The sequence below is a fragment of the Rattus norvegicus genome, chromosome 4, assembly GCF_036323735.1.
Source record: "Rattus norvegicus strain BN/NHsdMcwi chromosome 4, GRCr8, whole genome shotgun sequence".
Taxonomy (NCBI): Eukaryota; Metazoa; Chordata; class Mammalia; order Rodentia; family Muridae; genus Rattus; species Rattus norvegicus.
Window position 1 is genome coordinate 181209778 of NC_086022.1, and position 12476 is coordinate 181222253.

Below are 12476 nucleotides of genomic sequence, written 5' to 3' on the forward strand. Positions count from 1 at the left end.
AAGAACTTGGGGTAAGGGAAGAATACAATCAATATATATTTAGATTTTAAAAATGTTTTGAATAATAAAATATAATAAAAAAGAAAATCAAGTTCATTTAGCATCAAAAAAGTATATGTAAGACATATTACAAATAAAAAAAACCCAAACCACACCATCACTTCATATAAACCCAGGAAAAGGTTTTGACAACATACAAAAACAAAACAAAACAAAAAAGCAAAACAAAACTAAACAAAAAAACTAATGAACTAGTTCCTCATGCAGATAAAGGTTACCCCTGAAAAACCCTGAGGGCATTCATCATTAATGGTTGAAGACTAAAAGTGCTCACCCTAATTGACTATACAAACCAAGATGTCCCTTGCACCATTTTACTCAACACAGTATAGAAGTTCTAGTCAGGACAATTAGGAAAGAAAAGGAAATAGAGTGGTCTAGACTGGAAGACAAGAAGTAGAACTATCCCTATGCTGCAGGTGCATGATTTTGCCTATAGAAAACCTTAAGGAGTCTGTTAAAAAGCTACTAGAATTAATAAGCACAAGGCTGCAGCTGTAGTCCAGTAGTAGAGCCTTTGTCTAGCATGCATGAAGCCATAGGTTCGATCTCAAGTACTTCCAGTTAACTTATTAATTTATTAAGGCCACAGGATATAAGGTCAATACATAAAATTAATTATACTTCTACATACTTAGAACGAAGGATCCCAAAAGATAATTTAGGAGGAAAAACCAACTTAGAATAACTCTTAAAAGAAGAAAATACTTAGGAATACATTTAACAAAATAATGAAAAGGTTATACCTTAAAAACTCTAAAACATTGATTAAAGAGATTAAAGAGATCTACATACAGAAAACAACTTCCTGCACTCACAGAATGACAGACTATACTGCTAAGACGCAACACCACCCAAATGGAGCTACAGTTTCAGTGTGGCTCCTGTCAGTGTCAGCTGACTTCTTTGTGTCCAGTAAGCACATGAAGAAATGTTCGATGCTATTACTCATTAGAGAAATACATTTTTTTTTTTGAGGACTATCAAAGTTTTATTTAAAATTTCGGAGCACTTGAAAGAATATAATGTACTTGTGTTTTTATTGTGTAACTTAAAGAATGCTTTCAATTACAATTAGCCTTCAAGGGTCACCACAGAACACTGCTTGGCCAGGCCTACTGTTGTCTACCTTCACCCTCTGGTGGCTGGCGGGGAGGTAGGCTGCTGACATCCCTGTGGCAGGTGGCTTGCTCCTACTTGGAGTGGCAATTTTTCTTCTTCTTGTGGCCCTTGATTGCCTTTCTCAGGGCTTCATCCAGAATGAGATCCAACACTCTCATGTCTGTGTGGCTACTGCCAATTTTTGGGCAACAGGCCTTCTTCCTCCTCTTATGCTTGGATTCCATCATGCGAACAATGGCCACACATTTTATTTTTCACTGGTTTCTTCATTTGCAACTGTGTTATGGGGCAAATGAAATTGGTTTGACTCTGGGTCACAATCATATCTTCAACTCCTTTTGTCCCATCATTCTCTGTCTGCATGAATACCATATTGCTTTTTCAGCTCCCACAGCTACTGCTTAAACTGCATCAACTTTTCATTCTCTTTAAAGTCAGCGCCAGAGTTCTTATCCTGTAAAGCCAAAAATTTCTTCTCCACCAGTAATTTTAAATCTGGTATTTTCTGGACGTTCTTCTTTTACACGATTTATTTTAGACTGGACAGCCTAAACATAATGGTTTATAGTTCTCCATCCATCTTAGCAAATTCAACCATGGCCTTGTCCACACTGTACTCACTACTCACTTCAGTTTGTGTCTCCACAAAGTCCAAGGCAACACTAGAAACTGTGCCCATTCCAGAGCTGATACAGGACTGGAAGTTTTTTAAGGAGGAGGGAGCTGACTCTACACCACTGTAGGATATACAACGAGTAGAACCTGAATTTGTACTGGAACGTCCTGGCATCCTGAAATTGTTACCTGCCTGTCCCATCTAGCTCAGTGACATCTACCAAACATTGCACGCCCACACCCCATTCCTTTCATTAGCCCACTTCTCCAATGGCTGAAATGCCCCGCACATGCATTCTGTGTTGAGAAATACAATTTTCAAATGAAGTAATGTTATATGTACTAGAGTCTAAAATCCAAAGTCAGATAATAAAAGCAAGCATTGACAGCACCCAGAGAAACATAAACCCTCATTCACTGCTGGAAGGAGAAACGTGGCAAAGAGCTTGGCAGTTCTTCAAAGTGTTAAATACGGGTTACCAAATCACCAACCAATTCTACTCTTGTGTATAAAGAACAAAAAACAAAAAAGGGTGTCATAATTTTCACATGAAAAACATGTATAGGTATTCGTAGCAGTATTACCCACAAAAGCCCCAAATGTCCAACTCCTGACAAACAAAATGAAGTACACACTTATAAAACCGTCTGTAACAAAAGACAAGAGCTGAGAGATGGCTTGTCCTCTCACTACCTAATGATGCAATCCTGGCAACTTGAGTTCAGTGCACAACCATGTAAAAATGGAGAGAAATGACTCCACAAAGCTGCCCTCCCTCAGATCCTCCACACAGATGCTCATACACCCATCATCAACACATACACAATTAAAAAAAATGCCCAGGCAGTGGTGGCACACGCCTCTGATTCCAGTACTCAGGAAGCAGAGGTAGGTGAATCTCTGAGTTTGAGGCCAGCCTGATCTTACAGAGTGGGTTCCAGAAGAGCCAGGGCTATAATATACAGAGGAAACTGTCTTGGCAGGTGGGAGGGAAGCAAGCATAAACAACATTATGGATGAACCTTGAAAATGACATAAATGCTAAGTCAAAGAAGCCAGTTACAAACCCACATATTACAGGATTCCACTCACATTAAGAAACTAGAACAGAAAAATCTATACGAAAAGATTAGAGATTGTCTGGAAGTAAGGAAATAAGTAGGAATAACCAGTATGTATGGGGGAGTTTTGAGGTAGGGAATGCTCTAAAATTGACAGTGGTAATCACTATACATAGCTGTGGATGTATATTAGTAAATTTTAGTAATGGTATAGTCCAATAATTCTATACTTTCAATGGGCAAATTTCATGGTCTGTGAGTTATTCTCAGTATAGCTTTTTAAAAAAGGTGTCTATTTGTCATGTGCCTGTGGCCCTAGTTACTGAAGAGGGTGAGGTGGAAGGACTGCTTACCTGAGAATTCAAGTTTCATCTTAACTATAAAATACTATAATCTCATTTTTTGGCTACCTACTTTCCAACTCTACATATTCTGCAGAATAAATAAGGGCATTTAAAAATTTCATGAAATATTCTATCATAAAAGTTCATAAATTTATCTGGCATTCTAAATATCTATGAATTCTAATATTATTACAGAATTAACACCTCAAGACATTCAAAAGATTTATAAAACATTAATATAAGAAAATAAGCAATATATTCTACCCTACTAATAATCTTTTTTTTTTAATCGTGTCAAGCCAGGAGAGGAAGAGAGAGGAAGAGAGAGAGAGAGAGAGAGAGAGACAGAGGAAGAGTGGAAGAGCGGAAGGAAGAGTGAGAGTGAGGAAGAAGAGTGAGCCCTACTAATAATCTTATTTTATATTAAATGACTTTAAAAAAAAGAAAATATATTAACACTGCAGTTTTGGTGGCCCATGTCTTTAATTCCAGAACTTGTAAGGCAGATAATACACGTGTATCTTGATAACTTCAAGGCCATTCTGGTCTACACAATCATTTCTAGGCCAGCAAGGACTACATAGTGAAACCTCATCTCAAAAAGAAAAAGAAATATAAAAGAAAAAATAAATCAAAACAAACAAATCAGGTGACACATTTTCACTCAAATGAACAACAGGTGCAAGAGGTAGGAGGACCCTCCTCAAGTCATCTCCAACAGAAGCATCGATTCAAACAGCTTAGGATTTAAATGGTTTTTGGGGGGTGTGAGGGGGACTAAGAGATTGTTAAGCATTGTTACGAGATTTGAACAATTACACAATGTATACACGTGCTGAGCATCACATGTACTGCATTGCCAGACATTATTTCTATGTCACAGTACAGACCTTCACAGGATCCAAGGCAACCAGGGAGATCGCGGTGACTAGATTTATCCTAAAAATAGGACAGAAGGGCTGCTGAATGGCTCAGTGGGGATACATGCTTGCCTCCAAGCCTGATGGTTTCAGTTTGATTCCCAGGACCCAAAGCAGAAAGAAATGGAGAACTGGATGTTTCTATGCTAAGATAGTTTGTTTGTAGAAGGTACTCAGGTAGCTCTAGCTAGGCTCAAACTCTATACAGGTGAGAACAACCTGACTTCTGAGCCTGCTGTTACCTCCGTGTCCAGCGCTGAGATCAGACATTTAGTACCACACCTGGTTTTACACTGTGCTCTAGATCTGAATGCAGGGCCCCACACCTCCACATACGTAAGTGTTCTACCAACTCAGCTACATCTCTAGTCTAGGAAAGACTCTTAAAAGCTTTCAGTCTAAAGGAATGTTAAGATTTTGCAGAGACAATTTACCTGATTTGAACATCATATGTATACATATTAAAACAGCACTTCTTAATCCATCAACACATATTTTTGTAACCAATGAAAATGAAGGGGTTTTGTGGTGGTGGTACAAAACATTGATTTGCAGTGTCTCCTACACTGTGATGCGGAATCAGGGTTTGCTAATGTGAAGCTCTTTAGAACTGGGCTGGTTCAGCTCTCTTCAACTGCTACAAACAGGTTTTAGCACCAATAATCCAAAGAAGAAATGAAAACTAGGCAGTGTTTTAACAATAATTTGTACGTGTTACAGTTCAGTTAAAACAGCCTCCACAGGCTCCCATGTCTGCCCGTGGTGGCCCCCGCTGGTGGCGCTGTTTTCAAGGCTGCGAAAACTTTGTATTTAGGAGCCCACAAAGCAATGTAAGGCAGGTCTTTGAGGGAGACAGTCTGGCCTGGCTTCTAGTTTCCCTCTTGGCCTCCTGATCTGCCAATCTCACATTCCCACAGGAATAGCTCTAAACAGGAGATAGCTCCAGACAGGGCCACAGCCGCCACACTTTCTCGGCCATGATGGGACTGCTGCACCCATCTGAAACTGTGAACCAAAGTAATGCTTTCCTCCCTTAAACTGCTCTGACAGGCACGATGTCACAGCCATCATCAGGAATAGGATTATGAAACACACACAGAGAGGTTATGGGTAGAGATGGACGTTTTCTAAATTAGATAGAAAAGAAAAGACTATTATTTATGAACTACTATATATTCCAGTGATATAGAAAAAGCTTAACAAGCACTGGTTTACGAGAAAGGATAGTATATTTCCTTGGGAAAACAGAAGAAAAAAGCTTTGGAGTCAGACACGGACTGACATTCTTTTCAGTCTTTTATTAGCTATGTGACCCTGGCCAATCTCTTCTGGCTCTTTTCCTCACCTACTAAAAGTAAAATTAATAGAACTTGTTCCACATTAGTGACACTGTTGGTCAATCTTTACTTAACAGACAAAAATAAGGAAGACCCAAACCCCTCAAGTGTGACAATTTAAAAAAGCGAACCATGCATATAGGCTCCAGATGTGTGCCACAATGCAAAGAGCATCTATAGTAGCTGTGGGTGGGTCTTAGGCCCTTCGTCTACACAAGGAAGGAATTATATAGCAAAGGATGTCTAAAGTTCCTCCAGCCTAAGTATCTGCAACCAGCTGACTTCATTCATTATTCATGCGGATTTCTGACAACTTGCTGTGTCAAAAATAACCAAAGCACAATGTATTACATATACTTCATACAAAAAAAAAAAAAATCAACATCAGTGACATACTAGAGTTGCCTTCACAACAGAGTTTCTTTCTTTTGTACTCACAACTTCAGAGTACTGAAGGGTTCCTCCCAACACTAGACATTCATGGTATTTGCTTCATTTGGTATGTTGAGTTTGCTTTTTGTGACAGGGTCTGCTGTAGTCCAGGCTACCCTCGAACTATGACACTTGTACTCAAGATTACCTTGATATACCTTAACACTATGTAGTCAAGATTGATCTGAAACTCCTGATCCTTCTGCCTATTCCTTCTGAATGCTGGGAATACCAGTCTGTGCCATCATGCCAGCAACTTCTTTTATAGTCATACAATTGATATAACTCAGTGGTGCAGGAAGAAAGATCGATACAAAGTATGTGCTGATTTTTATTTTACATACAAGTAGAAAGGCTCCAAATTTTTTTTCATGGTACTTCCTAAAAGATATGGAGATGTATAAAATCCTTAAATTGTTTTCAAATATATAACAAATAGTAAGAATATTCTGGATAGGTAAAAGTATAAAACTACGGCAATACCCCCTTTCTTCAGTGACTTACCTCAAAACAATGAGAAATTAGACATGCGTACAGCTTAAAAGACTAATCACAAATATTGTAGGACCAAGCACTGTAATTAACTCCTTTTTTAAAGTCTTCTATTAAAACTAACCTTGGAAGGATTATTTCCAATGATGACTATTCATGAACAGAAACATTTTTAGAAAAATTCATTCAAATAGTGTATTCAAATATTTCATTAATTCCTTTCTCTCATGTTGTTCATAGGCATCAGTGATGAACTGAGTAGATTGACATCTTCTGCCCAAAATAAACAATAGCAAAAAACAAAAGCTACCAGAAACTCAATGTTCTTAACAAATAATACAAATAATAAACGTAATGAATACAGCTTAAGTTTATTTGAGCTCACCTTACTAAGACCACAGGAAAAGGAAACTTTAAAAAGCATAAACCTACCAGCCTTCATAGGGCAGTCATCTAATACTAGCTACATGGAGGTAAGGCAAAGGAATCATAAATTTAAGGTCTGAAAAGTCTATAAAGGAGATAGTAGTTCATGTTACAGGGCTTGTCTGGCATGCAGAAGCCCATAAATCTAATCTCCAAGAACACTCCTATCACTGCCACAATAAAAAAAAGCACAAAATCCCTATATTAACGCAGATAAAAAATAAGAGGAATATGGAAATGTCACTGAGAATTATAAAATGGAAAACTGGCAATGAGCATAACAGTATTAGACAAGCTGAAGTCTGTACCTGCACGGGAAGAAAGACAAGATGACACACCCCACAGAAAGGGTACACTTCCAAATAGAAGGCACCATGCATCACACAAAGCAAGGCTGAAGAAGGTACTGAAGAACCTACAAACAGCTTGTAGTCAGTTATAAAGCACACTCTGACTCAGACCCTAACCCATTACCTATTACCAGGCAACCATAGACAGACACAGAATCACATTAGCAACATACCATGCATGTACACCTCAGAGCACAGCAGAGAGCAAAGGCAAGGTCCTGGACTAGCACTACCCAACAGAGCTTTATAAAATGCTCAATTTCCTAGCTGTCCTGGTCCATACAGGAACCACTATCTACCTGTCGTTTTCTGAACACCTAAACATGGCGAAGGGTACAAAGGAACTATAATTTAAATTTTAAATAGCCACATGAAGCTAAAACTTCTCTTACATAACAAAGTACTACATTAAAAGCCACAAAATTAAATATATTCTCAAAATCCTCCTGTGAATGGTAGAACCAGCCTTTCTCTCCTCCCAGAAAGCTGACAATGGAGTTCATAGAACGCAGGTAAAAAAGTGGAGGATCCTCTCTGGAGACCCTGCAAGGTCCCAAAGGGATAATCTGTTGACTGTGACATTTTGCAGTTCTTTAATATGAACAACTGGCTTATTTCACAGTGAAGCCCAGTCAGGAATACTACCCACAACTGAGGCTCTCTTAATTGGCTGCTCAGTGCCTTGCAGATAAATGAGACTGCATAGCCAGAGGTCAGCAGGCATTTAAGTAAAGTCTCAACATGGGAAGAACTCTGGGAACAGAGAGATCAAAACTAATCTTCAAATAAGCCCTAATTAATAACCCTATAGTTCTAAAAGGGTATATATAACCATAAAACAAGAAAATCTGATAAAAGGGCATAATTAAAATACAAGGACAAGCTCTTGAAAATTAAAATACAGTCAAATAAAACTTCCAATTAAGAGTTAAAAGGTTCAAAATAGTCAAATAACAGAGAGGTGCTCAATGAGAAAAGTGACTTTAACCTGGGAAGTCCAACATCCTATTAATCAATATTCTAGAAAGACAGAACAAAAACAAGAACAATATCAAAGACACAACTCAGAATTTCCTCTTAACTAAATAGACTATAAGGTTCAATCCAACAAATAAAAGACCCACACAGGCAGATCATTGAAAAGAAGATTCTTAAAGCCTTCAGCATTTAAATAATACAACACTGGACATCTTCAACAGCATCAATGGAAGCATGAACACAGTGGAGTGAGTTCTTTATAATTTCAATAAAATTATTCCTTCTACATTCAAAATATTGATAAGAAGAATCACATTACATGAACTGTGGAGGTCATACTCTACCAGACAAATGATCATACAGAGGAATCAATGCAATATGAGAAGCAGAAGACACCTGGTGCCATGCAGTCAGTGCAGAGGAAACACTGAACTATCTGATACACTTGTGGTAAGACAAATATTAAGAAGCTTTGAAAGACATATATACAGGTATATATGTATACAGGTATACGACATTAGGTATATAGGGAGGAAAAGGAAGTGATAATTCTATAAATAATCACAATATTTGGCAGAGCAGTGAACAATACTTTTAGGGAAACTATAACGCAAACACAGAATTCTCATAAAACTTCTAACAAGGGGCTGGGGATTTAGCTCAGTGGTTAGAGCGCTTACCTAGGAAGCACAAGGCCCTGGGTTCGGTCCCCAGCTCCGAAAAAAAGAACCAAAAAAAAAAAAAAAAAAACTAACAAAAACTGATTAGAAAAAGACAAGGGAAAGGCATGAGTGTGGAAATCTTAATAAATCATCACTAACAATCATGATAAAGTTTAAATTAAGAACTCAATAAACAAAATGCTATGTAGAAATTATATTTAACAAGTAAGTAAAAAAGACAGTAGAGCTGAGATTTGCTTGGGGGGCTAAAATGGAAAGAGCTATTTTCCTTGTAATATAACTTAAGATTTTAAAATTCTGCAAAGATACAGGTTTTTTTTAATTAGTCATTTTTTGAAAGTTTTACCACATTTAAATAATTTTCAAAAACTGAGCATACCTCCTGTAAGTTTTGGTCTTCTTGAGTCCAAGAGTTTAAAACATGTGCTCCCGAGTCACTCACAATGAAATTCACCTAGTAGATGTCAAAGAAACAGTTAGTACTCCACTCAGCTTTGGCTCAGTCACCATCACACTGTAAATTCACACACGATTCCTAGCACAGGCAATCATCTGATTCATCTACTCTGTAAGCATAAATGCCGAGGACATGCGGCTGCTATTCCCGCACTGAGTATATGGGAATGCAGAGATAGACAAAACAGTTCTGTCACAACGTGGACAATGTCTGAGGTGAAAACTGTGGTAAAGCAATGTAGGAAGAACACAAGCAAATAGACGAACAGGGTAATTTCAGGGAATGATAAATGCTATGAAAAGTAACTTGGTTAACAACTCAAGACCTGGTGTTGACACATAGGCTCTTTACAGATGTAGCAACTTAAGGAGGCTACAAACTGACTAGTGAATCAGCCTCAGAACAAGGCAGAATAGATAACTCCAAGTACAGCAAACAGCAAATGTAAATAACAATCTTTAAATTTAAATACACTCCCCAAAAGGCAAAATCCAAAACAAGTAGGTTTAGAGGTAACCCTGGAGAAGCAGGGTTTCTGAGCACTGACAGCCATGAAAGGCACTGACAGAAGCCACACAAGGCACAGACAGCCACACAGGCACAGACAGCCACACAAGGCACAGACAGACAGCCACACAAGGCACAGGCAGTCGAATAACAGACATGAACCACATTCTTATTTCCCCTCAGTAAAATATAAAATTAAAAAATACTGCAAGGGATGAAATACAACTCAGCAGTATAGTGTTTACCTAGCACGCAGTGTTAGGTTCAATCCTAGCACCACAACAAAACAAAACCCTAACAGGTAAGATGATAAGGACCTTGGTCAAGCAAAGAAGCTAATCTCTAGGTCCCAGCTTAGGCTTCTACAAGCACATGCCATCTATTTGCAGGTAATCCTGAAACATCCAGGATCCTGAAACCTAAAGGTAACTTTAATACTTAGATTTCTATCAAATGTCAATGTCTCTTCTTACTGATGAAAACAAAAGAAAACAAACCATCACCAGCAGCAGCATCAACAACAACACAACAACTTAGCTTTTTGGAGCTGGGAAGGTGGCTCACATCTTTAACCCCAGCACTTGAGAAAAAGAAGGTGAATTTCTGTGAGTTCAAGGCTAGCCTGGTCTACATAGTGAGATCCAGGACAGTCAGGGCTACAAAATAATAACCTCTCAACATCCCCACCAGTTGTTCTAAGTTCAGTGGCTGTTCCATGCTTACAACATACTTTCTACCTGGCCTAGCATGTATAGAACTCACCTCACTGGGCTGCTGGAGAGGCCAATAAGCACAGCACTTTGGAACTCACCTGGAACTGTAAGTGCTCAGCGCCATGCTTACTGCTGGCTGTGACTGAATAGTACACTACATTAATCATAAAGGGCAGTTCTGCACACACTTCAACTATACAGGATAAATCTACAATAGATTCATGCAATAACTATATACACATTTAAGTACATCATCATAAGTTTGTTCATAACACTCACCAGTTTTTTGAAAGGAAATATATCATACATTATTCTACAATATTCCATGGAAGATTCTACTGAGCAAGTCCACAAAGATTTGGAGATGGGAGCCAAAGGGATGATTCCTTGGGTCCTGTTCTTCACCAGCATATCAAACTCCACATGCTGTCTACAGGATTCTGCCATGTATGGGCAGTGATCCACAACAAACACTGTTTTATGAGATTCAGAAAAAATCTTCATTTTGTTTTAATCTGTAAAAGGATAAACATACTAGTCGAAACGTTGACACAACATTTATTTATCTCAAGTGATTTCTCACAGGTGTGTTTTCCTCAAGATTTGATAGGGATCCTAAGTTCCAAGAATTTTGTGCAAAAAAGGGCAAGGTAAAGGTGCCAGTTCAAGGAATAAGCTACGTCATACCATGCAGTCAATTTACCACATGAAATTAGCTCATACTTCTTTTTCTTTTACAAAGCACTTAAAATAGAAGAAAACATTTATACGCATTGTATTTGATTCCTATGCCCACAAACCACAGATCCATTCTTCAAATGTATTTATGCTGACCCTTCTTAGGGGCCGAGGAAAATCCACAGGAAAAGACTGACAGCAAAAGTATAACCCCAAATACACACACATCTCCTAAGGTAACTTGCATATTGGGTCTTCCTATGGCCCAAACTCTCATCCTCTCCCTCAACTTGCAATACACTACAGTAATTCACCATGTAGACCAGAACAGATGCTATCTCATGCAGATGAGGAGGAAACACTTCTAAAACTTTTATATATATATATATATATATATATATATATATATATATATATATATATATACACACACACACACACATATATATACATGTATACACACACACACACGTGGTGCACTGCCCCGCTTCGCTCTTAAAATTTTAGAGCAAAAAAAATTTTTTTTTAAAAATCTACATTCTAAAAGCACATGGGAAACAGAGCAAGTGTAACGAAGCATCTTAGGGACCCGCTATTACCTCCGGCTGCTCTGGAGCGCACCGCCTCTCCCCGCCCAAAGTCCCTGTCTGCAACCTTCTGCACACACCTGGCTGCTAGGTAGAGGGGTGGGGGGGGGGGGACAAGGTGAGTGGACGGGAAAGCCCTCGGCGTCGAGGTTCGCTTACTTTCGTGCCTGGTCCTGTAGTGAGCGAACGGAGGCTAAGGGAGAAGGCAGACGAGGGTGGGTGGGGAGTCGGCGCACAGACGGTCTGGTACCACCCGCAGAAGACTGACTGCCCGGCTCATCGCCCAACACTCCGGCTTCTTAAACGCAGGAGCGCGCGCATGCGCGTGCACCCACCAAAGCGCACTCGGGCTCGCGCGTGCGCACGGCGCTCTCGCACAGTCCCGCCATCTTCCCCTTCCCCTTAGAGGCTACCAGAGGCCGAACCGGAAGAGGGCGGAGCAAGTGAGGGGAAAAAAAAGAAGGCTCTAACGATTGTTCCCAATCGACCGTTGGGAAGAATGGTCAGGACCACCTGAGAGAACCCCCAAAGTACTAGCCGCAGCCGGGATAAGCCGGCCTCGGCTCTGCACAGGCAGAGCGCACCCACTCAAGCTCCCCTCTCCGCCTTCAGTCCAGACCGGTAGCCCCTCGGAAAACGCGCGAGAGAGTGCGAGCCGCCAGAGCAAACCCGTGAGAGCAGAAGAGGGAAGCCCCGCCCCCTACCCATCCACC

The 12476-nt window shown here is 39.6% G+C and overlaps 1 protein-coding gene and 1 pseudogene across 5 annotated transcripts in view; both read right to left on the minus strand.

The window, feature by feature from the left end:
* Positions 1–12458, minus strand: part of Ints13 (integrator complex subunit 13) — a 31798-nt gene extending 19340 nt beyond the window's left edge. For 2 of the 5 annotated variants that reach the window (XR_005503317.2, XM_039108388.2), the window contains exons 1-3: positions 11923–12060; positions 10778–11013; positions 9201–9275 (exon numbers count right to left, since the gene is read on the minus strand). Coding sequence is in view for 3 of the 5 variants with exons in the window: in XM_039108388.2 (XP_038964316.1) it covers positions 9201–9275; positions 10778–11002 (300 nt within the window). In the remaining 2 variants the exon portion in view is untranslated. Of the gene's footprint in view, positions 1–9200; positions 9276–10777; positions 11014–11922 lie in introns of those variants that run through there. The other 3 variants (NM_001398932.1, NM_001109608.1, XM_063286723.1) reach the window with 3 other exon arrangements.
* LOC134486871 (E3 SUMO-protein ligase NSE2-like) lies at positions 1084–10828 on the minus strand (annotated as a pseudogene).
* Positions 12459–12476: the final 18 nt, after the last annotated feature.